The following is a 23,487-nucleotide window of genomic DNA, read 5'->3' on the forward strand; positions in this document are numbered from 1 at the left end:
GGTACAATGGTTTGTCCACCTCTCGCCTGTACCTCTGTGATCAAAAGCAGCAGTCAAGAGCACAAATCCGCCCCCCACCCCACAAACAAAAAGAGCCCAAATCCCTGATATTTGGACGACAGAGTCCTCTTGCCCACCTTGATCTCATAGGCTATATGCAAGTTGTTCCAGGAACACACGCACAGCTGTGTACTCCATGATTAGGGATGAGGGATGGGTAGCTGAAACTGACCAGAATTAACCATAATTTACCATCCAGGTATTCCTCTGGAAATTGCAAGCCTTCAGTAGCTTCCAGTTTCAAAATAGTTACATCAGACAGATTCTGCCAGTGCAATTGTTTTCTAGGTGAGGAAATAGATCCTTGGTGCTTCCTCTTTGCCATCTTCCTGGAACCCTCTCTAAAGCAATTTTTCTTAAAAGCTACATTTCACAAGTTTCAATGCATGGCATTTTCATTATCATTCTAAGAGATTTCTAATTTTCTTGTGCTTTCTTTGATCAATAAATATTTAAAAGTGTGTTTTAAAATTTCTAAACATATTAGTTTTTCCTTCAAGTTTTTATGGTCCTTTATGTTACAGACATATGACACAGTCCTTATGATATTACTTCTTTGGTATTCACATTTGTAAATGTTTCATACACATATGCTTGAGAAAAATAAATTTTCTGTAAATATAGGCTAAGGGTTTCCAAATATATCTAGTAAATAAATAAGAGATAGAAACCTTTATTAGATCTGTAACAATTAAAGAGACTGAGTGGATGCATGCATGTGTTGAGTGCGGTGCTGTGCTGCGCTTAGTAGCTCAGTCATGTCCGACTCTTTGAGACCCCATGGACTGTAGCCTGCCAGGCTCCTCTGTCCGTGGGATTCTTCAGACAAGAATACTGGAGTGGGCTGCCATGCCCTCCTCCAGAGGATCTTACCAACCCAGGGATCAAGCCCAGGTCTCCCGCATTGCAGGCGGATTCTTTACCATCTGAGTCACTAGGCAAGTCCAAGAATACTGGAGTGGGTAGCCAATCCCTTCTCCAGGGGATCTTCCCAACCCAGGGGTCACACCTGCGTCTCTTACGTCTCCTGCATTGGCAGGTGGGTTCTTTACCACTGATGCCACCTGGTCAACTCAAAAGAATGGGACTAGAAGTGAGGAACAGAAGAACCAAAGGGATGACTTTCTTTGCTCTGCATTAAGGAGACTTGGCAGTTACCACCCCTTCTACTTTTCTTTTTTCTTTTTAAACAGAAACATAAGGCTATAAGCAGTCCATATAGAAACTGGAAGAAGAAAGCTACAACATGCTTTTTAGTAGAAAATGATTTGACATACAAATTTATTTATTTGACTGTATTAAATCAAGGCAGAATCACATTCATTTTCTTCATAGAATCCCTGTAAACAGACTGAATGTCAGAGCTCTTAGTTTGCTTTGGAAACTTCTAAAAAGCTGACTATTAGCAGCCTTGGAAGCATTTTCCTTCCCCTCGAGGCTCTCCTGCTCTTGGGGGCAGATGGGAGTAGCTGGTGACAGCTGATGCTAAATAAATAGCGTATAGTGGAGTCTGCCAAATCCTTTTCAGCACCTCCCATAGGCAATGGGATGACTTGGCTTATTCTTGAAGTCATTTGAATAAGCAATCAGGTTATGAAACAGAAGATGGAGGGAAGTTTCCATTGCAGATAATTCCCAGTGTTAGGAATGGATGAGCTTAACTGTTCAGTCTCTTCTATTGATCAGAGAGAGAGATGCTAGCACTGGATCTCAGATCATAGATCCTGTGAGACATCAGTGTAATGTAATCCATTCCATTTATTAAAATGTGTTGGAAAAGAGATGTCTGAGTAGAGAAGAGTCATTTATTATAATGATGGCAATATAAGAGGAAAATCAAAGTGCAGGCGGTGTCCCTTTCTTCTTGAACTCCAATGATCACTTCACTCCTGTCAGCTTTATGGTCCAAGCAAACTCAGTTGGAAGAGCAGAGGGTGGTAACTGGGGCAGGAACACGAGGAGACCTTTACCTGGATTTGGGGACCACTTCAGATCATTTTGGATTCCCAGCATCGTTACCTGCAGAAAGCAAAAGGGAATGGGAAAAACACGAATGCATTGATGAGCACAGAATATGGCCTGAATATGGTGGCAAACAACTATCCTGGGCCAGGGTGGGGAAGACAGCCCAGAAGGGAAATGAAAACAGGAGAAACATGGGGAGGAAGGAAGGTTTAGAGAAGGCCCGCCAATTCCTTTACAAAGAGCTACATCTCCGACAGGACTGATGGAGGCTCTTTACCTCTGTGGTTGAAGTAGTTATGGGGGATATAAGGCTTAAGATTCCATCTTCTGGCCAGTGCAGTAAAATGGCATAAACAGCTAATCCTTTAGAGGTATACCTGGGAAAAAAGAAACATCATTGTCAAAGATACCTAGCTTATTATCCTGCCACATGACCTTATATACTCCCCTTGCAATTATCTGCCAATTTCAAGCCCTTCAGTCTGTCATTGCTGCTGGCAAGCAAATAACTCGAAACCAGTTAGGGTTTGGGCTTCCCTGTCACTGAGACAGTAAAGAATCTGCCTGCAATGCAGGAGACCTGGGTTCGATCCCTAGGTTGGGAAGAGCCCTTGGAGGAGAGCATGGCAACCCACTATAGTATTCTTGTCTGGAGAATCCCATGGACAGAGGAGCTTGGTGGGCTACAGTCCATGGGGTCGCAAAGAGCTGGACACGATGAGTGACTAACACTTTCACTTTCTTTCTTTTCCCCACTTTCACTTTCTTTAAGCATGGTGAAATCTCAGCACAACAGATTTGTCTTGGGAATTTCCCTGGTGGCCCAGTGGATAGAAATAGACGCTTTCACTGCCGTCGGCCTTGGTTTGATTCCTAAAGATCCCCAAAACCACGTGGGATGACCAAAAATTTTAAATTTTAGAAAGGAATTCAAATTTGTCTTCATTGCACATCTTGTCCTTGTTATACCCTCAGATGTTTTCATATGGATTTAAAATTGAAGAAAGATGAATAATGAGGAAGATGGCTTCAGTATGGGTCACTAGTATGAGTTAAAAAAATGTTTTAAGAAAACTTAGAACCCCATACAGAGAGGAAAGGGAAGATACCACCCAGAAAGAGTCTTCCAGGGCTGCATTATTCCCACAGAGCTTAACTGTGCATGCTGTGTTTAGTTGCTCAGTCATGTCCGACTCTGCGACCCCATGGACTGTAGCCAGCCAGGCTTCTCTGTCTACAGAATTCTTCAGGCAAGAATACTTGAGTAGGTAGCCATTCTCTTCTCCTGGGGATCTTCCCAACCCAAGGATTGAACCTGGGTCTCCCTCAATGTGGGCAGATTCTTCACCATCTGAGCCACCATGGAAGCCCATGCCTATAGAAGAGGGTGAAAAAAACCACTAAATAGAAACTCATCCAAAACAGAACCATGAACGTGTTTCTCCTGATGCAAAGCCCCCAGCTCTGTGTTATAACATTTGCAGAGGTCTTTCATTGAGCAGTTAGTATGTACCTGGCACTCTGCTGGGTACTTTACATATGTTAGCTTATTTAATCCTAACACTCTAGGAAGTTAGGTATCATCACCCCATTTTGCAGTTGAAAAAAACAAACAAACTGAAGCCTGAGATCAAATAACTAGATCCACAATACCAAATATGAATCATGCCTTCTTCACTTAGTAGCTTCGTAATTCTGGGCCAATGATTACTGCCCTGAACCTGCTTTCTCCTTGTAACCTGGGGATGGTGACATTATCCACTCAGTGAGATTGTTGAGGGAACTAAATGAGGGGAAAGAATTTAGGATGGAGTCCAGCACATATGGGTGCTGTTCAAATATTAGCTATGACTGTTTTTAGGAGTTGAGCAAATTGACTTTTGTAGCTCTTTCTTTCTTCACCAAACCTACCACCTCCCTCACTAGTCAAAGATACCCTGGGGCCTAAAACATAAACCTGGGCACACATATAATATCACAGAACAGCTTTTGTGTTTCCTCCAGATGAGCCCCAAGCCTGGCTTGTACCACTGTGGACCCAAGGGGTTGCCAGCTCAGGATGGGCCACCCCCGTTCCTACCTGTAACAGACTAGACTCACCACACAGAGTTCTTCTCAGATTGTACTCTCCATGGTTTGGAGGCATAGATAGCCTCTCCATTGATGCTCAGCCACTTCCCAACAGCAAGTAGCCTTTCTTGGAAGATGGGAACAATCAGTCCATCTTTGGTTGGTCCGACGTTGAGAAGATAGTTGCCTCCCAAACTTACTGTCTGAACTAGCTCCTGGTGGGAGCAGAAAACAAGGAAATCCCAGCTCTGAATGCCAAGCCTGGCTGAATGCTTAAAACACACAGATGAAGGGAAGAAGAAGAATCCAGGCTGGTTTCCCTGTGTTTTGTGAATATCCTCTATCTTTTGGAAAAGACAGTATATTTTTGTCATTTTCATAGCAGGATAGGCTTACATGAGAAAATTGAAAAATTCTGCTACAAGGTTGAGAGATATATTAACTCGAATTCCAGGGAGTGATCATGGGCTCTTACCCATGAGCTGGCACCTGCCATGGTGCCATATGCAGAGGGAAGTGTATCAGATATCAGAAGCCCAGAGTGTCAGCCAGGGAGCTGAAAACAAAGCACTTGGCCTTGAAAGGATTCTGTGGAGCCAGCCAGAGAGAATACAGAGATTAGAGATGAGAGGTTTAGAGCAGGTGCTATGAAAACTCGGGGTGGGGAGGTGGGCGGGCGGGGAGGTGTGGAAGAGATCTGTTGAATTTCAGGATACCCTGGGCTATATAAATGTGTATGTTGCCCCTTCAGGAAAACATGCTGTAAAGAGATATAGTCTTTAAGATTTCTGGGGTGGGATGCATGTGTGTGTTTGTGTGTGTTTACTGTGACCCCATGCAGTAGCAGTTCAAGGAAGTCCAGAAAAATTAAGGCTACATACAGAAAATTTTAAAAAAGAGGTTTTTTTAGAGTACCCCAAAGACACCACACCATTAACTTTTGATGTTTCCTTCTGGCCTTTTTCTTGTGCAGTTAATTCTATATTGTTGTGATACTACATAACTTGTCTTTTCATCAACCCTGTAAGCATTAATCCATATTATGTCCCAAATCTACTGAATTATTCCTTTATGGTCGCCAGGAATTGAAACAGCCCAACATCAATCTGACGGAGAAGGCAATGGCACCCCACTCCAGTACTCTTGCCTGGAAAATTCCATGGACGGAGGAGCATGGTGGGTTGCAGTCTATGGGGTCGCTAAGAGTCAGACACGACTGAGCGACTTCACTTTCATGCACTGGAGAAGGAAATGGCAACCCACTCCAGTGTTCTTGCCTGGAGAATCCCAGGGACGGGGGAGCCTGGTGGGCTGCTGTCTATGGGGTTGGACACGACTGAAGTGATTTAGCAGCAGCAGCAGCAACGTCAATCTGAAAATAATCCTGGGGAGAACACCTCTGTACAGAACTCTTCTGTAATTAGACCTGTCTCCTTAGGACAAGTGTTATGAGTATGTTCAATAACCCGAACGGGTTCCCACGGCCCACATGTCTATCCGGAGTGCTTCCACCACTCTTAGTCAGAAGGCAGACTAGGACTGCAGTTAACAAATAACCACCTCTTACCGAAATGATTGTGGATTCGCTTGCAATGTCAGCCATCTCCATGTCGCGACGGTAGCCCCAGGACCGCTGGTCTATGGAGGTGCACATCTCCCACTTGTGATCTGGCAAGGTCTCTGGCTGGAATTTATCTTTACAATTGTAGTATCCTCCATGGTGACAAGAGCAGTTCTGACCCCATCGGTCATTTACTACGACCTCATCCTAAAGGAGAAAGGAGTACTGAGGTCATCGGGGGTAAAACCATCTAACTCAGTTTGATAAATTAGGTACCTGTTTGGAAGCAAGGAGCAGACTCAGTTGAGCACAGTGGTTCTCAACTGGGGGAGACTTAAAGGGCGAAATCTAGAGACTTTTTTTGGTGGTCACAACTCGGGGTGGGGCTACTGCTTCCTAGTGGGCGGAGACCAAGGATTCTTCTAAACACGTTACAAGGGAATCCCCTGGCCGTCCGGTGGTTAAGAATCCCTACTTCCACTGCCAGGGGGTAGGGGTTTGATCCCTGGTCTGGGAACCAAGATCCCGCATGGTCGCATGGTGTGGGAAATTAAAAAAAAAATTGTAAACATCTTACAACACAGAAAACTGTCCCTTCACAACAAAGAAATATCCAACTCCAAATGTTATTTGCAGTTAACCCCGGTCTAGCAATATGTAATGTCAGAACTGGAAGGGCCTGTTTAGATTATCTAGTAAACCACTGATTCTAACAGAAGAGAAATGCAGAGGAGATCTGCCCGAGATCACATTCCCAGGCAGAGTTTCTGAAAGCTGAGACTATGAATCTGGTTTTTGAACCCAGCCCAGGATGCTTTTCACTATATAACCCTGACTTTCTTTACCTAAGTAAGGCGAAGTCAGTAATCAAACATTCTTTTCCTTCTCTCAAGGTTTTGCTGAACTTCGAGAAATCTTTACATGAAATCACTTAATGTCAACATTTAATACTACTATGAGGCTCATACTGGGGTATCCAGAGTAAATAAGTCACAGCTCTTGCCAGGGTCCAGCCCCAGCAGGATCCAGGGGAACCCTCAGGATGAACGGCGTCGGCGAATGAGAGACAGTGAGACAAAGCTCGGGGCTGAGTCTGGAGTTTATTTTTGCATGGCCCCTTTATACCCTTAACAACATCTTTTTGGGGGAAGTGCATGTTGCTTACACACAGGTCATCTCAAAACATTACAGCAACTTGACCTTCAACAGAAACAGGATGTCACCCACATACTTTCGTTCACAAGAGTCTTTCTTATCATTTGGCCTTCAGGCCTGCTAACATTTTATGGCTTGCACCTGGTGTGACTTAAGCAACTTCAGTAGCCGACTCTGTTTTTCTTATAATTAATCTATTTTCTTTCTAATAAGCGTCATCTCTATGGGAACTAGATAGGATTACATTTTTACAGAACAGAAATGCGAAGGACTGCAGAAAACAGCAGATATGGCACAAAACAGGTTCTTAGTCTAAAAGTTAACTACCTGCAAGAAGTCGCCAGCTAATCTCTATCTAAACTATTTTCTATTAGGCACATTTGTGGCTATAATATTTGTGGAGCTTTTCTCACCCCGCGAAGGGGCCTATGCTTAATAGTTTCTTTTGTTAGCGTACTGTGCTTAGGATGTTTAGAACAATCAAGAGCATTTTTTGCAATGAGAGCACACATTTATCAAACAAGCCAGAATGCCAGCAAAAGGGTTTGAATTGAAGCATTTCCTTCATCCCTGGCCCCTTCATAGGGTACCAGCATCCAGGACATTTATTAATTAGGGTTTTAAGTTGGTCTTTATTCAGTGAAAGAGGAGCAGGAGAGCTCTCAGCAGGCAACACAAGAATCTGCAGCAGGGCAAATAAGAACAGCAGCAGAAAGAGGGGGGAGGATCCAGGGTGGGGTAGAGGCCGAGGCCAACCTGGAGGGTCCCTTGTCCTAGACGGCCTTGCCTGTCAGGTTTTTCCCTCGTGACCTCATCATGGATGGCCTTGCCTGCCCGGTATTCTCTTCATGACCTCGTCACGGGCGGGACCTCCCATAACGGCTCCCGGCAAGTTCTTGCCCTCAGAGATCCAGCAGCGACTGGCTGAGACATATACATGGACAGTTATGATGTGACCTCACATCAGCGTCAAGGAATTCACCTAAACACCAGTTCAGGAGTGTTTCTTGCTTCTTCCAGGGAAGAATATAAATTGCCAGGAGCCAGATTTAGTTTACATTCCACCAGTACTCACTCTGTGTCTAACTGGGCCAAGGACTGTTCCTGGAGTTGGGGATGTAGGCGTGAACAGACCCAAATTCTTGCCCTCACAAAGGTGATGCTTCAGTGAGGGAGACATAGTAAAGAGGTAAATGGTATCTGAAATATGTTGGGCCAGGTAAGTGGTTAAGAGAAAGATAAGGCAAGGAAAGACACATAGCGCGGTGGGGGCATGCTGCAATTTTAGATAGGGTGGTGGGGAAGGTGTGACCTCCCAAGAAAACCTGCAGAGAGGTCAGGAGTGGGAATTACAGACAGCAGAGGGGTAAGGAGCAGGGTCTACTTCTCCTAAAAGTCATTTCCTAACATGAGTATATGACAACCCTCTTTCCTAACGCGTGAGAAAGCACTCAGAACAAGAGTGGGCAGAACAGGGTCTGCGGTGTCCCACCCGAGGAGCCACATCTAAGCCACCCCAACCCGGGGACCACTGGGGAAGAACCACCAGATCTCACCACTAGAGGTCCCCACGCAGCCTGAAAGTTCCAAAAAACCAATCTGAATTTGCTTCCATTTGTCGCATAGGATCTTTCTTCCCCTTTTCTGAATTTAATAATATTTAGCCAGTGACATCCTAAGAGGTTTATGAACCTACCCAGATAGCTCAGTTCAAACTGGTCTTAGGTTTTTCTTTAAAATTCACAACAAAGCTAGAATCTGTAAAATTTTTCAAATTTTCTACAGTGAAGATTAAGACTTCTGCTACTTTATGTCTTGAAATGTGAACTTTTTAAACGGGCAGCTATTGTACAGTGCAATAGGTTGGTTATGACAGAGAGGACAAGGTAGGTGAAGTTTCCTTCCAAATTCCTTAGAATTTGGATCTCAGGGAAAAGAAATTTCCCTATACGTGTTAAACTACACAATCAACATAGAGTAGCTGAGGTCATAGATATTCACATTTTATTCCTATCATTTAACAAGTTTTGTATATTACTTTTTTGGGTGGTTTTCTTATTTACAATGTCTGTTTGCTTAATAGTTTATTTTCTCTATGGTGGTCTGGGGCTTCTTTATACTATTTCTATCCTACTACTTAAATTTGAGAAGCTTGAAAACTATCTTGTAAAAATTAAGAATTAAAGGAGAAAAAGAAAGCTTAAAGGAAAACAGCTTAAAGAAAGAAAAAGGAAGGGGCAAAGAAAAGAATTAAAGGAGAAACCTTTAACATCCATTAAGATCCCTTGTCCCTACCACACCCATATCAATATTGCTATTTATTTATTTACTTACACTTAAAGTCTTTATTGAATTTGTTACAATATTGTTTCTGGTTTTATGTTTTGGTTTTTTAGCCTCAAGACACATGGGATCTTAGCTCTTCGACCAGGGATCAAACCTGGACCCCTTGCATTGGAAGGTGAAGGCAGTCTTAAACACTGGATCCCCAGGGAAGTCCTGAGATTAGTATTTATTATTGTCACTGTTGTCATTACGGTTATTACTCCAGATCTTGGCTCCTCACATTGTGTTTTATCGTAACAGATAAATAAGAGAGGTCTGTTAATCACATACCTTAACTGGGCTATCATTGTAGAGCCAAGCAAGAAAATCTGTAGAGTTCCAGTAAGTATCAGGACATTCCCACTCTCCATCAGACCAAATCAAGTCAGGTTTATACCTGAGAGACACACAATTACAACAAAGTTTATCAGTTGAATCCAGTCCCAGTCAAGTCTGACAGATCTATCTTTGCCACACATATTTAAAAATTAATTTCCTCCTATTTTCAAAGTACTATGGTGCAAAGAAAATGGAAAACTAGAGAGATGAAAATGACCACATACACACCCCCCTGAACTAACACAATCACAGTTAAATACACAGCATTTTGGCATATTTTTTCCCAATCTTTTTTTTCAATGTCTTAAATTAAAAAGTAGAGCTGTAATCAGAGTGTATACAATTTGATTTCCTTCCAGAAACTAATTCCAATGAAAAGGGTAGTGCTCCAGAACTATAGGATTACTGTTTCTGCTTTTAAGATGTGTTAAGATCTTGAACTGTTCTGTCAAATGCATTTTTGGGCACAACTACCCAGAGCTTTGATCTTAAAAAATCTATTGAGTTCACTTAAGCCACAGTTGCATCTTTCACATATTACTACTCTGAGCCCTATGACTGAGTGTATTTATACCTCTAAGGTAAGCAGTATTAGTCCCACTTAAGAAAGCAAGAATGTAATGCTCAGTAACTTTGTTTTAGGTGCAAAGCTGGTAAGTAATAGGAGCTGGAACCCATAGGTAAATCTGCCTGTTAGCTAATCGTGCCCTGTACTCTGTAAACACTTAGGTCAGCAGGTTGAGTCCAGGAAAAAGGCTGCCTAAGAGGAGAGAGAAACACAGATGGTGTGTGTTTTACTGTGTACGAAAGATTATACTAGGCACTTTTAACTCATTAACCTTATTCATTCTCACAACACCCTGTGGTGTATAAACAGGTAAAGAAACTGAGCCATAGAAAGATTAAATAGTTTGTTCGAGGTTATACAGTCAGTGAGAAAAAAAGAACTGGATTTCTGACTTGAAGCTTGTGCTGGTTGGTTTCTCACAACTGTACTGTTTCCTTACAGCAGTCATCTGGATGCAAGGAGTTTTGTCCTCTTTTGGTCTGCAGTGAGCGTCCAAGCACAGACGGCTGCCTCTTTATCTTTAAAGTCCACCATCCTCCTAAGGGTCCCCAGGAGCAAGAATGGCAAATGCAGAATAAAACGTGATGAAGACTAGTGACAAACCCCAAAGTGAAAGTCATCATTTTAAGGATAATTAATGACAATAAAGCCACTATTATTCTCTACCAGGCATAGTGATAGAAACTTTTCATATATTATGCTGAGCCCTACATAGAAGGCATTATTATCACTTTACCGACTGAGAATCTGAGGCTCAGACGAGTAACCTGTTTAAGGCTTGTAAAGGAATTCCTTGGCGGCCCAGTGGTTAGGACTCTGCGCTCTCACTCCTGAAGGCCTGGGTTTGATTCCCCGATCCCTGGTCAAGGAACTAAGATCCCACAAGCCACACTGCTCTTGTGGTCATTGTTGTTGTTCAGGGGCAAAGTCATGTCTGACTCTTTACGACTCCATGGACTGCAGTATGCCAGGCTTCCCTGTCCTCTCTGTCTCCTGGAATTTGCTCAAACTTATGTCTATTGAGCTGGTGATGCCATCCAACCATCTCATCCTCTGTTGTCCCCTTCTCCTCTTGCCCTCAATCTTTCCCAGCATCAGGGTCTTCCAATGAGTCCAATCTTTGCAGCAGGTGGCCAAAGTATTGGAGCTTCAGCATCAGTCCTTCCAATGAATATTCAGGACTGATTTCTTTTAGGATGAACTGGTTGGATCTCCCTGCTGTCCAAAGGACTCTCAAGAGTCTTCTCTAGCACCACAATTCGAAGGCATCAATTCTTCGCCGCTCAGTCTTTTTTATGGTCCAACTCACATCTCTATGTGACCACTAGAAAAACCATAGCTTTGACTAGATGGACTTTTGTTGGCAAAGTAATATCTCGGCTTTTTAATATGCTGTCTAAGTGTCATAATTTTTCTTCCAAGGAGCAAATGTCTTTTAATTCCATGGCTGCAGTCACCACCCGCAGTGATTTTGGAGCCCCAAGAAAATCAAGTCTGTCACTGTTTCCCTTTATTTCCCCATCTATATGCCATGAAGTGACGGGACCATTACCTTAGTTTTGTGAATGTTGAGTTTTAAGCCAGCTTTTTCACAAGCTGCATCAGTTCAGTTCAGTTCAGTTCAGTCGCTCAGTCATGTCCGACTCTTTGTGACCCCATGAATCGCAGCACACCAGGCCTCCCTGTCCATCACCAACTCCCGGAGTTTACTCAAACTCACGTCCATCGAGTCAGTGATGCCATCCAGCCATCTCATCCTCTGTTGTCCCCTTCTCCTCCTGCCCCCAATCCCTCCTAGCATCAGGGTCTTTTCCAGTGAGTCAACTCTTCGCATGAGGTGGCCAAAGTATTGAAGTTTCAGCTTCAGCATCAGTCCTTCCAATGAACACCCAGGACTGATCTCCTTTAGGATAACTGGTTGGATTTCCTTGCAGTCCAAGGGACTCTCAAGAGTCTTCTCCAACACCATAGTTCAAAAGCATCAATTCTTTGGCGCTCAGCTTTCTTCATAGTTCAACTCTCACATCCATACATGACTACTGGAAAAACCATAGCCTTGACTAGATGGACTTTTGTTGGCAAAGTAATGTCTCTGCTTTTTTAGATACTATCTAGGTTGGTCATAACTTTCCTTCCAAGGAGTAAACATCTTTTAATTTCATGGCTGCAATCACCATCTGCAGTGATTCTGGAGCCCCCAAAAATAAAGTCTGACACTGTTTCCACTGTTTCCCCATCTATTTCCCATGAAGTGATGGGACCAGATGCCATGATCTTAGTTTTCTGAATGTTGCGCTTTAAGCCAACTTTTTCCACTCTCCTCTTTCACTTTCATCAACATGCTCTGTAGTTCTTCTTCACTTTCTGCCATAAGGGTGGTGTCATCTGCCTATCTGAGATTATTGATATTTCCCCCGGCAATCTTGATTCCAGCTTGTGCTTCTTCCAGCCCAGCGTTTCTCATGATGTACTCTGCATATGGATCATCGAAAAAGCAAGAGAGTTCCAGAAAAACATCAATTTCTGCTTTATTGACTATGCCAAAGCCTTTGACTGTATGGATCACCAAAAACTGTGGAAAATTCTGAAAGAGAGGGGCATACCAGACCACCTGACCTGCCTCTTGAGAAGCCTGTATGCAGGTCAGGAAGCGACAGTTAGAACTGGACATGGGACAATGGACTGGCTCCAAGTAGGGAAAGGAGCAGTCAGGGCTGTGTGCTGTTGCCCTGCTTGTGTAACTCCTTTGCAGAGCACAAGCCGCACGGCACCGCCCAGAAGATGCCCGAGGGTAACGAGGGCCAGGATTCAAACACAAACCTGCCAGACGCCAAACCCTCTGTGGGGCCCATTAGCCCATGCTGCCCTTCTCCAAGCTCCTGACAAAGAAAATGGTACAGAAGGAGGTAACTGAGGCTTTGACTCACTACCATCCTCAGTTTTGTTTCAGTTTGGAAAGGCAGCATGACCAAACTACAGACGTTTCGAAAAGCAAAAAAAGGAAAAACATACTTTGTCTTAACACAATGATTACTCATTATTACTTTGATGTCTTCTAGAGTTTTTTTCATATCCCACCCTACCCCCTTCCTCTCAACAGTATAAGCAGCTCAGATGCCACTGATGAAAGTCATAAGGCTTAAACAATTTCAGTTTTGTACCTGTTAACAAGGTCATAGAGCTCCGGCATTGTTTTTGCATGGACGAAATACTGTGTTTTGAAGCCATTTTTCTTATCACGTAGGTAGAGAGGATGGAACCATTCTAAAAGTGAATGATACAGTCCATAGCGTATGTTCCTTAAACAGAAAAACAGGACAGCAACTGTCATTAAGCAAAGAAAAGATCCTTTAAGAAAAATCAGTTGCCAGCATTTTTACATCTCAGTGAAATTTACCCATAGGGCATACATGGGTCAGGACCCACAGCCAGTTTCTTAAATTATCTCATCATTCACTTAAGCAAAATGATTGGCTTACTTTGTTTTTGATGATACAAATAACAAATTAGGCTTCCCAGGTGGTGCTGGTGGTAAAGAACCCATCTACCAATGCAGGAGATACAAGAGAGACAGGTTCTATCCCTGGGTCAGAAGATCCCCTGGAGGAGGGCATGGCAACCCACTCTAGTATTCTTGCCTGGAGAATTCCATGGACAGAGTAACCTGGCAGGCTACAGTCCATGGGGTCACAAAGAGTCGGATACAACTGAAGCGACTTAGCAGATAACAAATTATTTTTATACATAAATTATCTTAACACCAAAATGCTATTTAAACCATTTTCTGTCTTTTTTAAGTCAATTATCTCAATAACATATAGTCCTATTAACATTTTTTTTCTGTTACTCATAATACATATTGAAGAGATACTGGAAAAGAGAGACAAATATCAAGAATATCCAAAATCAAATCTCATCACTCAGAAAAAATCATTAGTATCATTTTCTGTGCAGTTGAAATTAATGAATATAGGTTTATTGTTTCATGTAAGATTTACTAATAGTCTTTAATATACCTCAAACAAAATATGGTTAAATTTACCTATTTTCATACATAATAAAACTTGTTGTGAATTAAGAAGAGTGAGTGTTTTGGAAATGCTATAATACAAGAAGTAAAGATAACATTTGCAATGGCATAGATGAAGCAGAAAGAATTGAAGTTAAGAATTTCATCCTGTGATTCAGGGACTACCTAGATACAGAGAAGCCGAAAGTCAAGGCTCTTAGGGTCCAAATCTAATCAATGTCTCATACTTTTAGAGCAGGACTATTAGCAGAGCACAATATTGGGAAAAGGAATGTTTCACAGGTGACATAAGTCAGCAAATGCTTTCTTAAATGACCAGATAATATTTGAGGCTTTGTAGGCCTTGCTATCTCTACCCCGACTCCATAATTAGAGCTTGAAAGTAGCCAGAGACAATGCATAAGTGAATGAACACATCTGTATTCTAATCAAACTTTATCTATTCAAATAGTCAGCTGGTCTACCCCTTAAATAGGACATCAAGTTTGCCAAATCACAACAGAGCTGAGTGGGCATGACACAAATACCACTTTTCCTCCTTACAGACAAATATACTCAGAACAAGAGGGTCCAAAATCAGAATACCTGGGTTCAAATCCCACTTCTGCCCCTTCCCAGCTCTTTGACCTTGGGAAGTTACATCTTAAGTGGCAGATATTAGAAAATATTACCTAGAATCACGAGTGATGCCTTACCTCCCTTTTTGTTGCCTTAACTGCCGTCTTCAGCTCTCTCCTGATCTACCACTCATCTAAACCTTCCATGAAAGCCTACAAAGCTCTGGGTTGACAGCTAAGGAGGACACAGAGATGAACACAACCCTGGCCTCTACCACATACTGGAAAAGGCCCTAGGCTGGAAGGCTTCCCAGAAAGAATCCTGTAAAGAGCACAAGTGTAGCGTTGTGGTCTATGCTGGGCATCCTTCACCTAACCAGAGAGGGCCATGAACTTCCCTGATGCTGTCACTTTTGGTCACATGAAAACTGCCAAGGTTCAAACACTGCCAATGCAGGGCCAGAAGCCCTCCCATGTACTGGTTAAATGCAAACTTAGAAAACATAGAAGAGTAGAGAAGGCACGGGATACTGGATGGTCAGATCAAAAGTGATGATGGAGTGACTGTCTGTGGACACACACCTCTTCCGGATGGCTGTTCCCAACTCACCAACCAAATCACGATGGGGTCCCACATCCTTAGAGTTCCAGTTCCAAGACACAGGACTTGGCCAGTTTGTGTAGCCTTCATGATGCTTTGTCGTCAGGACTACATACCTGTGGACAGTGAAACCATATGAACAAAGGAAGTGGTCAGTGGGCCACCAGCACCAACTTACCTGGCACGCCTGAGGCTTTTTAAAATGGTTGAGGGAACTCAACTACAGGAAATGTACAGTTGACCCTTGAACAACATGGTGGTTAGGGGTGTGCTGACCCCTGTGCAGAAGAAAATCCATGTGTAACTCTTGACTTCGCCCTAAACTACTAATAGCCTACTCTTGACTGGAAGGCTTACCAATAACATAAATGGTCGGTTAACACCCATTTTGTATTTTATATGTATAATGTGCTGTATTTGTACAATGATGTAAGCTAGAGAAAAGAAAATGTTTTTAAGAAAATCATAAGGAAGAGAAAATACATTATAGTACTGCACTGCATTTATTTTTTTTATTTTATTGGAGTACAGTTGCTTTACAATGCTGTGTTAGTTGGAGATAGGGCATATGTACTGTATTACCATAAGTTTACACTGTCTGTTTACAAGATGAACCACATGTCAGTATCTACAGCAATATTGTCTTACATGATACAAAACACTGTAGACGTTAGTTATTACTGACACTAAATATCAAAGCTGGAAAGCTAATGTGAAAAAGCCATTCATATTTATTTGTAGTTATAATGATTCATCCATTGATAATGAAGCAACAGCAACACGATTGCTTTATAGTAGCCTAGTACAATCAATATGATTGCTTCATGATAGCCTAGCTTATACACTAATGAATGAATCATTATAAAATTTTTATGGCATATGGTATTATACTCATTCAAAATATGGGATGGGAAACATTGTTACATTTTTCTAAAAGTCACTTGAATGTGATGATAGGTTGAGTTTTTTTTTTTTATTTATTTAATTGGAGGCTAATTAGTTTACAATATTGTAGTGGTTTTTGCCATACACTGACATGAATCAGCCATGGGTGTACATGTGTTCCCCATCCTGAACCCCTCTCCCACCTCCCTCCCCATCCCATCCCTCTGGGTCATCCCAGTGCACCAGCCCTGAGCACTTGTCTCATGCATCGGTTGAGTTTTGCTGAAAGTTTTAATTTTGTTTTAGGTTTGAAAGATTTGTTAACAAAAGAAACTGCTGGTTACATACACAATAAACAATTTCAATATTTAATAGATAATTTAACTTAATTACAACATACAGTCGTTAAGAGAAAAGAAACAGAAATTACAGAAGTAACAGTGTGCATGTCACCAAAATGGGCCACCAACCTATATCCAGACTTGAACAGAGCTGGAAAGTCCTGAGTAACAGCAATCTGGAGTCCCAGTCGAGAAAAGGGTCCCAGGCAGTAAGACCACCCCACTGTGAGACTTCAAATTGCAGATTTGGGGGCTCCTGTTTATAATCTCAGGACACAACTGATATCATCATCAGTTTGCACGCAGCTCTGGTTTTCCTTTAACTTTTACAATGCTGTTTGTTTTATCTTGTGAGTCACAAGATTTTCCAGACCTCCAGGGGCTCAGGAAATTCCAAGACCTGCTCACTCTCTTATCCAAGGTGCTGCCTGACTTCCTGGTAACAACTGGTGTGCTTACAGGCAGGCATGTATATAGTCCAGATACGGTCCAGGCAAGGTTAGAAGTCGGTCAGAGCCTGGTGTCTTGCTTCTGAAGGCTGAACAAGACTACCTCCATTTTAATTTCCTTAACAGTCTGATACATAGTTATTTAATTATGAGAGGGGACTGGAAGGGGGTACATACCGAATGGTAATATAATTCTTTGAAAGCAAAGTTTTAAAAAAGTAAGGAAAGATATTATTAATTTTATATTAAGTATCGCTTACTTTCTGCTTATGTAAGGATTGGCTATTTACTTCCATGCCAATATTGCATGTGACAATCTACAGATGAACACTTAGGCGGTGACAGCAATGATGATGACACAAAATGTTTCATACAGTTCTTGCCATTGAGTTCTCAGATTTCATGAAGACACTTATACACTTACACAACAGATAGGTTTATTAACTACATGGCATAAGGATTATTTACTGTTCATTAAGTGGAAGTGGATCATCATAAAGGTGTTCACGATGAGTACCCTGAGGAAGTGGAGGGGTTGGTCTTGCCGTCTCAGGGGTGGAAGAGGTAGAAAAGGAGGAGGAGGTGGCCAGGGAGGCAGGAGAGGTGGGCATTCAGGGTAACGTTATGGAAACATCTCATATATTTCTGACTGTTAGACCTCACTTGCCAGTGCAGGAGATGCAAGTTCAATCACTGGGTCGGGAAGATCCCCTGGAGAAGGAAATGGCAACCCACTCCAGTATTCTTGCCCGGAGAATTCCATCGAGAGAGAAGCCTGGGCTACAGTCCATGGTGTTGCAAAGAGTTGGACACAACATAATGACAAACCAATGACAAATATGATACCAATCCTCCTTCCACGGTTTGCTTCAGTTTCATATCATATCATAGAAGGGTCAGTGTGGTAAAAGAAGTCAAAAGCTGTCTTGAATAATCAGCATCCTTCTGCCAGACTGTCCAACGTCAATCTGTTTTCTGGCACTGCTTCTTCTCTGTCTTCTTCCTCATTGTCTGGCACTTGTTTAGAAGCACTGACCTCCATCAAACTGTCTTATGTTATTTCAAGTATGAGGTCTACCAGCTCCTGAATGTTTCCAAGACCCATATCTTGAAACCCTGCACCTCCCCTCTCCTTTCCCCCCGCCCCCATATCCACATCTCTTTCATGATGTCCTAATTGGCTCTGTTGTAAATCCTGTGAAGTCATGCACAACATCTGGACACAGTTTTCTCCGGCAGGAATTTTATTGTTTTGGGCTTGATAGCTTTTTCCATAACAACAATGGCATCTTCAATGGTGTAATCCTTCCAGACTTTCATGATGCTATCTACATTGGGGTTCTCTTCCATTGTGTTGATAATCCTTCCCATCGAGTACCATGTGTAATGAGCCTTAAAGATCCTTAAGGTCCACCATGGGGATTTCCCTCGTGGTCCAGTGGTTAAGAATCTGCTGTGTAATGGGGGACGCAGGTTCGATCCCTGGTCAGGGAACTAAGATCCCACATGCCCTGGAGCAAAAAAGCCCGCATGCCACAGCTGGAGAGTCCATCTGCTACAACTAAGACCCAATTTAACCAAATAAATCAATCAATTAATAAAAAAAGAAAAGATCCTTATGACCCCTAGATCTGCAGGTTGAATTAGAGATGTTGTGCTTGGGGTAGACTACTTCAATGTCTTTGCTGTTGAACTCTTGGGGTTCTGGGTGGCCAGGGCATTGCCCAATATTAAAAGAACTTTAAAAGGCAGTTTCTTACTGGCAAGGTACTTCCTGACTTCAGGGACAAAGCACTGATGGAAGCAATCCAGAAAAAGGGTTTTCGTTGTCCAGGCCTACTTGCTTTACAACCAAAAGACTGGCAGTTTGTGTCATCTTTTCCCTTCAAGGCTCATTGATTAGTAGGTTTATAGAAAAGGACAGTCCTAATCATAAACCTGATTGCATCTGCATCAAACAGTAGTTAGCCAGTCCCTTCCTGCCTTAAATTCTGGTGCTTACTTCTCTTCCTTACTAATAAATGTTCTTGGAGGCATTTCTCCCCCATTGGAAGGTCCACTTTAATCTGTATTAAAAACCTGTTCAGGGGTTTTCCTGGTGGTAAGGTGGTTAAGACTCTGCACTTCTAATGCAGGGGGCACACGTTGCCCCCTGGTTGGCCAACTAAGATCTCGCATGCCATCTGGGGCCACCAAAAAACAAAAGGGGGAAAAAAAAAACCTGCATAGGCAGAAATCCTTTCTCCTCAATGATTTTCTCAGTGACCTCTGAGAACTCATGTCCTTGTTGGTAGTAACTACTTCTCCTTTTATCTTGACATTTTAAAAAGCCAAACCTCTTTAGAAAGTTATCAAACTATCCTTTGTTGGCGTTAAATTCTCCAGCTTTAGATCCTTCACCTTCCTTTTGCTTTAAGTTGTCATGAAACGACTTTACTTTTTTCCGAATCTTTTTAGTGTCTTTATGTATGCCTTTCTTACAGCAATCCTGCACCCACATCAAAGCTGCATTTTCAATATGAGATAAAAAGATATTTTGCAAGAAGTGGAAGGTTTTTCACACCTTATGGCATAGTTGCAATGACAGCTTCATTATTATTATTTTTTTTAACACTGGATTCATTTATATTGCAAGGGCAGTGGGCAACCGCAGCTGCAGACCTCAATCTACAATACATATCAAGCAATTCAACTTTTTCTTGTAATGTTAATTTTCTCCGCTTCTTGGGAGCACTTCTGGCATCACTGGGGGAGCTTTGTATGGGTGTCAAGGTGTTATTCAAGGTTTATGATATTGCACTAAATAAGATGAAAAATACTCGAGAACATGAGAGATGACTTTTTACTGCAATAGGCAATTTACCAGAGGGATAAGTGCTCATGTGAAAATGATTAGCATCACTTGGCATATTAAGTGGACACAACAGTTGAGTTCACCAACAGGACACCAATAGGAGGTGGGTACAAAATTATGACAGTATGTACTGCGATTAATTTTATGCATTTATGATTTAATATGGGCTTCCCAGGTGGCGCTAGTGGTAAAGAACCCACCTGCCAATTCAGGAGACCTAACAGCCAGAAGAGCCTGGTGGTCTACAGTCCATGGGGTCACAAAGAGTCAGACACGGCTGAGTAGCTGAGCAGACACATACAAATGGTAAAATAAACTAGTATCTATATATTTTACGCAGTTGTAACATACTCTTTTCTTAATTTTTGATATTTCTGAGTTTTTTCAAATTATAACAAATCTCCAAAAATTTTTCCAATGAAAACCCTTTTTCTGGATTGGTTCCATCAGTGCTATGTCCCTGAAGTCAGAAAGTACCTTGCCAGTAAGAAACTGCGTTTTAAAGTTCTTTTAATATTGGACAATGCCCTGGCCACCTAGAACCCCAAGAGTTCAACAACAAAGACACTGAAGTGGTCTAGCCCAAACACAAAGAAAAAAATTTGAGGAAAAAAATTGCATATAAGTGGACCCAAGAAGTTCAAACCTGTGTTGTTCAAAGGTCAACTGAACTTGTATGAGTGATACCCAGGGAGCTGCATCAGTCACAACACCCCTTGGGTATTGTTCCAGGAATGAAAGCAAATTTGAGGAAGCCACAGTCCTTAGTTCCCAGACAAGAAGGAGACTAGGAAGGAAAGAGGAAAGGAATAGGTAAGGGAAAATATGTATACACTGGCTCTCCAGTTCTGGAGGTCTTCTGTGTATTAATGTTAAGCATTAAAAAAAAACAAAAACCAACCCTTTGCCCTAAAGGAGAAAGAAACCTCTACTGAAAGAGCAGATGATAGAAAAGTAAGGTGTTTATCAAGCCCGTATCAACTGCCTCTCATTTACAGAGGTGACAAAAGGCCAAAAGAAAAAGGGGAGAAAAGGCAAGTGTTGAAATTACAATCAAATCACTCAACATTTCATTTACTTTTATCGCAGAAAAACAGTTGGTGCCCAAAAGGATGATTTAATTCCCGGCTGATGTGGGAACCTCAGGATTTTAAGGGCTAGACAGTATTTCAGGCTCTGGGGACCACAGTCCTCTCTGTGGCTTATTCTTCTTCTTTTTAAAAACAGGTTTTTGAAAATGTAAAAATCTTTCTCAAGAAACTTACAAAAAACCAGGCAGAGGACCAATCCCTCTAGTCATGGTTACAGACCCCTGGTGTGGTGGAAAGAACCTTCATCTTAGGGTCATGGGATTTGGAGTCCAGGACATTAGTTCCCTTCCTCTATCTGGGCCGGTCATCTTGTCCGACTCGGACACGATTGACGTGACTTAGCAGCAGCAGCATCTTGTCCATAGTAGGGGCATTTGACCTGGACAAAGGATATCTCCCAGATTTTAACTTCTTCATTTGAAAATTATGGATTTCTAAGGCTTCTGGAAGACAGTGAACTCCTCCTCGGTTTAGTCAAGCCTTATATTCCCATGCATTTAATTGCAAACACTAAATATCAGTTGTAATTTCTCTTTAGTATATGAGGACTTAAAGTCCAAGAGAAACTAAAACCTGGGTCGTCTGAGACAAGATAATGGTGGAAGACTGCCCTAAGCCAGAGGCTGGGAAACCTACCTGCCTTCATTCTAAATCTCCTCCAAAGCACTGCTCTCTCAGCCGCCAAGCTCATCCTTGAAGCTGAGGGTCACCACTCCTTGACTTAATACCTGCAACATCCTGCCTTCAAGGATGACTCCTTCAGGACCAGCCCCAGCCTTCAACAGCCTTGGGAGTCCTAGCCTCCCCCCGTCAAAGCTCTACACTTTCAGTTCTCTGAACCATTCACATGCAAGCTGCAACGATTCTCAAAACAATTTCATGAGCACTCTCTATGTGCAAGGCATTGAGAAGAGCAGATGGCACAGAGTCTGTATTGTTGCCCAAATACACTGGGCACCAGAACTTCCTTCCCTCTGGGACATATTAAAGCTGAAAGGAAGAACACAATTCCTGGGTACAGCCAGGGAAGGAGGCCGTAGGGAGGTAAAAGGCCCTTATTCAAGTTCACAGTTGAACTAGGATCAGACTCCCGATCTCTGGCTGAAAATCCTGGAACCTTGACTGTCTTGCTGACCCGCAGGGGACTGACTTTAGGTATCACCTAGCTCAATCATCCCCCATATTCAGGTCTTCCCAAGTCCACCACCAACCTGAAACCTTTATTTCCTTCTAATCCTCAGCCTTAAGATCTGGCGTGCCACATACAATTCTGCATCCTTCGGGAGGCAAAACAAAGTACCCGCAACATCTGCGGTCACAGGGACACCAGTGTGATCCGGCAAGTCTCCTCGCCTCCTCCCCGCCCCCACCCCGCTCGATTCCCACCAGCCTAAGGCACTCCCGGCGCTCGAGAGTCAGCCCTCGCCCGGGTAGGGGCTTCCCGCACGCTCCCGCGGCGGCGTCACTCACTTGGCCCCGGCGGCCTCGAAGAGGTCAGCCCAGCTGTCGGGGTGGAAGAAGCGCGCCGTGAACCTTGGCCCGAAGTCGGCGTAGCTGAAATCCGGCGGGTAGTTCTCTTTCATGAAGCTCTCGTACTGCGGCAGCTTCTCGCCCTGCCAGTGCCACCAGAACCACTCGCTGCCCCAGGCGGGCACCGAGAACACGCCCCAGTGCACGAACACCCCGAATTTGGCTTCATCGAACCAGGCCGGCAGCGGCCGGGAGTCCAGACTCGGCCAGTCCGGGGTGTAGCGGCGCGGAGGGTCGGTGCAGCGCCTAGGGTCGGTGCAGCGCGGGAGCCACACCGCTCCGAGCACCAGCACCAGCTGCAGCAGAAGCAACAGCCCGGCGACCACCACCCGCGACCTCATCACGGGATGCCGCACAGCTGACTCGGTGCCTCGTCGCCCGCCTCTTAACGCGCAGGTGCGGGGCAAGCGGTCCCGCCCACCCTAGTTCCTGATTGGCTCGGAAGGGAAAAGGGGGTGGGGCAACCCGGGCTGCTTGGCTACTGGGAGTCTTTCCTCCGGGTGGGCGGGTGGTGCCTGCCACCCTCCGGCGCTCAAAGGGAGAAAGAGGCAGGGAGGCGTTGATGGCGCTCAGATGACCACTGATTGAACACTTCAGAAGAGAATTCACTGCCGGGTGAAATTGTGGGCGGGGTGTGTGTGTGAAATGTACGGTGTGTGCAGAGAACAGAGTGGTCCACGTTGACGTTAGTGTTGGGAGCTGTTTGTTGTTGCCCTTTAGTCACTTAGTCGTGTCCGACTCTTTGCGACCCCATGGACCGCAGCATGCCAGGCCTCCCTGTCCATCACCAACTCCCGGAGTTTACTCAAACTCATGTCCAGTGAGTCGGTGATGCCATCCAACCATCTCCGCTGTCGTCCCCTTCTCCTCCTGCCTTCAATCTTTTCCAGCATCAAGGTCTTTTCAAATGAGTCAGCTCTTCGCATCAGGTGGCCAAAGTATTGGAGTTTCAGCTTTAGCATCAGTCCTTCCAATGAACACCCAGGACTGATCTCCTTGAGGATGGACTGGTTGGATCTCCTTGCAGTCCAAAGGACTCTCAAGAGTCTTTTCCAACACCACAGTTGGAAAGCATCAATTGTTTGGCGCTCAGCCTTCTTTATGGC

The 23,487-nt window shown here is 43.4% G+C and overlaps 1 protein-coding gene across 1 annotated transcript; it reads right to left on the bottom strand.

Moving 5' to 3' along the window:
- Nucleotides 1-1,310: 1,310 nt before the first annotated feature.
- FUCA1 (alpha-L-fucosidase 1) lies at nt 1,311-22,778 on the bottom strand. Its single transcript, XM_043909226.1, has 8 exons — nt 22,322-22,778; nt 15,213-15,347; nt 13,205-13,342; nt 9,428-9,533; nt 5,663-5,863; nt 4,126-4,310; nt 2,303-2,402; nt 1,311-2,079 (listed from the first exon to the last, which is right to left on the bottom strand). Exons 1-8 carry the CDS (start codon nt 22,720-22,722, stop codon nt 1,939-1,941), a joined length of 1,407 nt encoding a protein of 468 aa, XP_043765161.1. The 5' UTR covers nt 22,723-22,778; the 3' UTR covers nt 1,311-1,938.
- Nucleotides 22,779-23,487: the final 709 nt, after the last annotated feature.

Source organism: Cervus elaphus, chromosome 8 (genome assembly GCF_910594005.1).
Source record: "Cervus elaphus chromosome 8, mCerEla1.1, whole genome shotgun sequence".
In the NCBI taxonomy this organism is placed as follows: domain Eukaryota; kingdom Metazoa; phylum Chordata; class Mammalia; order Artiodactyla; family Cervidae; genus Cervus; species Cervus elaphus.

Excerpts from the sequence above, each read along its gene's own strand:
- FUCA1 (XM_043909226.1), bottom strand. The coding sequence starts at position 22,722 with ATGAGGTCGCGGGTGGTGGTCGCCGGGCTGTTGCTTCTGCTGCAGCTG. Across the intron at positions 15,348-22,321 it reads TTCGAGGCCGCCGGGGCCAA|GTATGTAGTCCTGACGACAA; the intron begins GTGAGTGACGCC and ends CACTGTCCACAG. Across the intron at positions 4,311-5,662 it reads GCGAATCCACAATCATTTCG|GAGCTAGTTCAGACAGTAAG; the intron begins GTAAGAGGTGGT and ends TGCTCCCACCAG.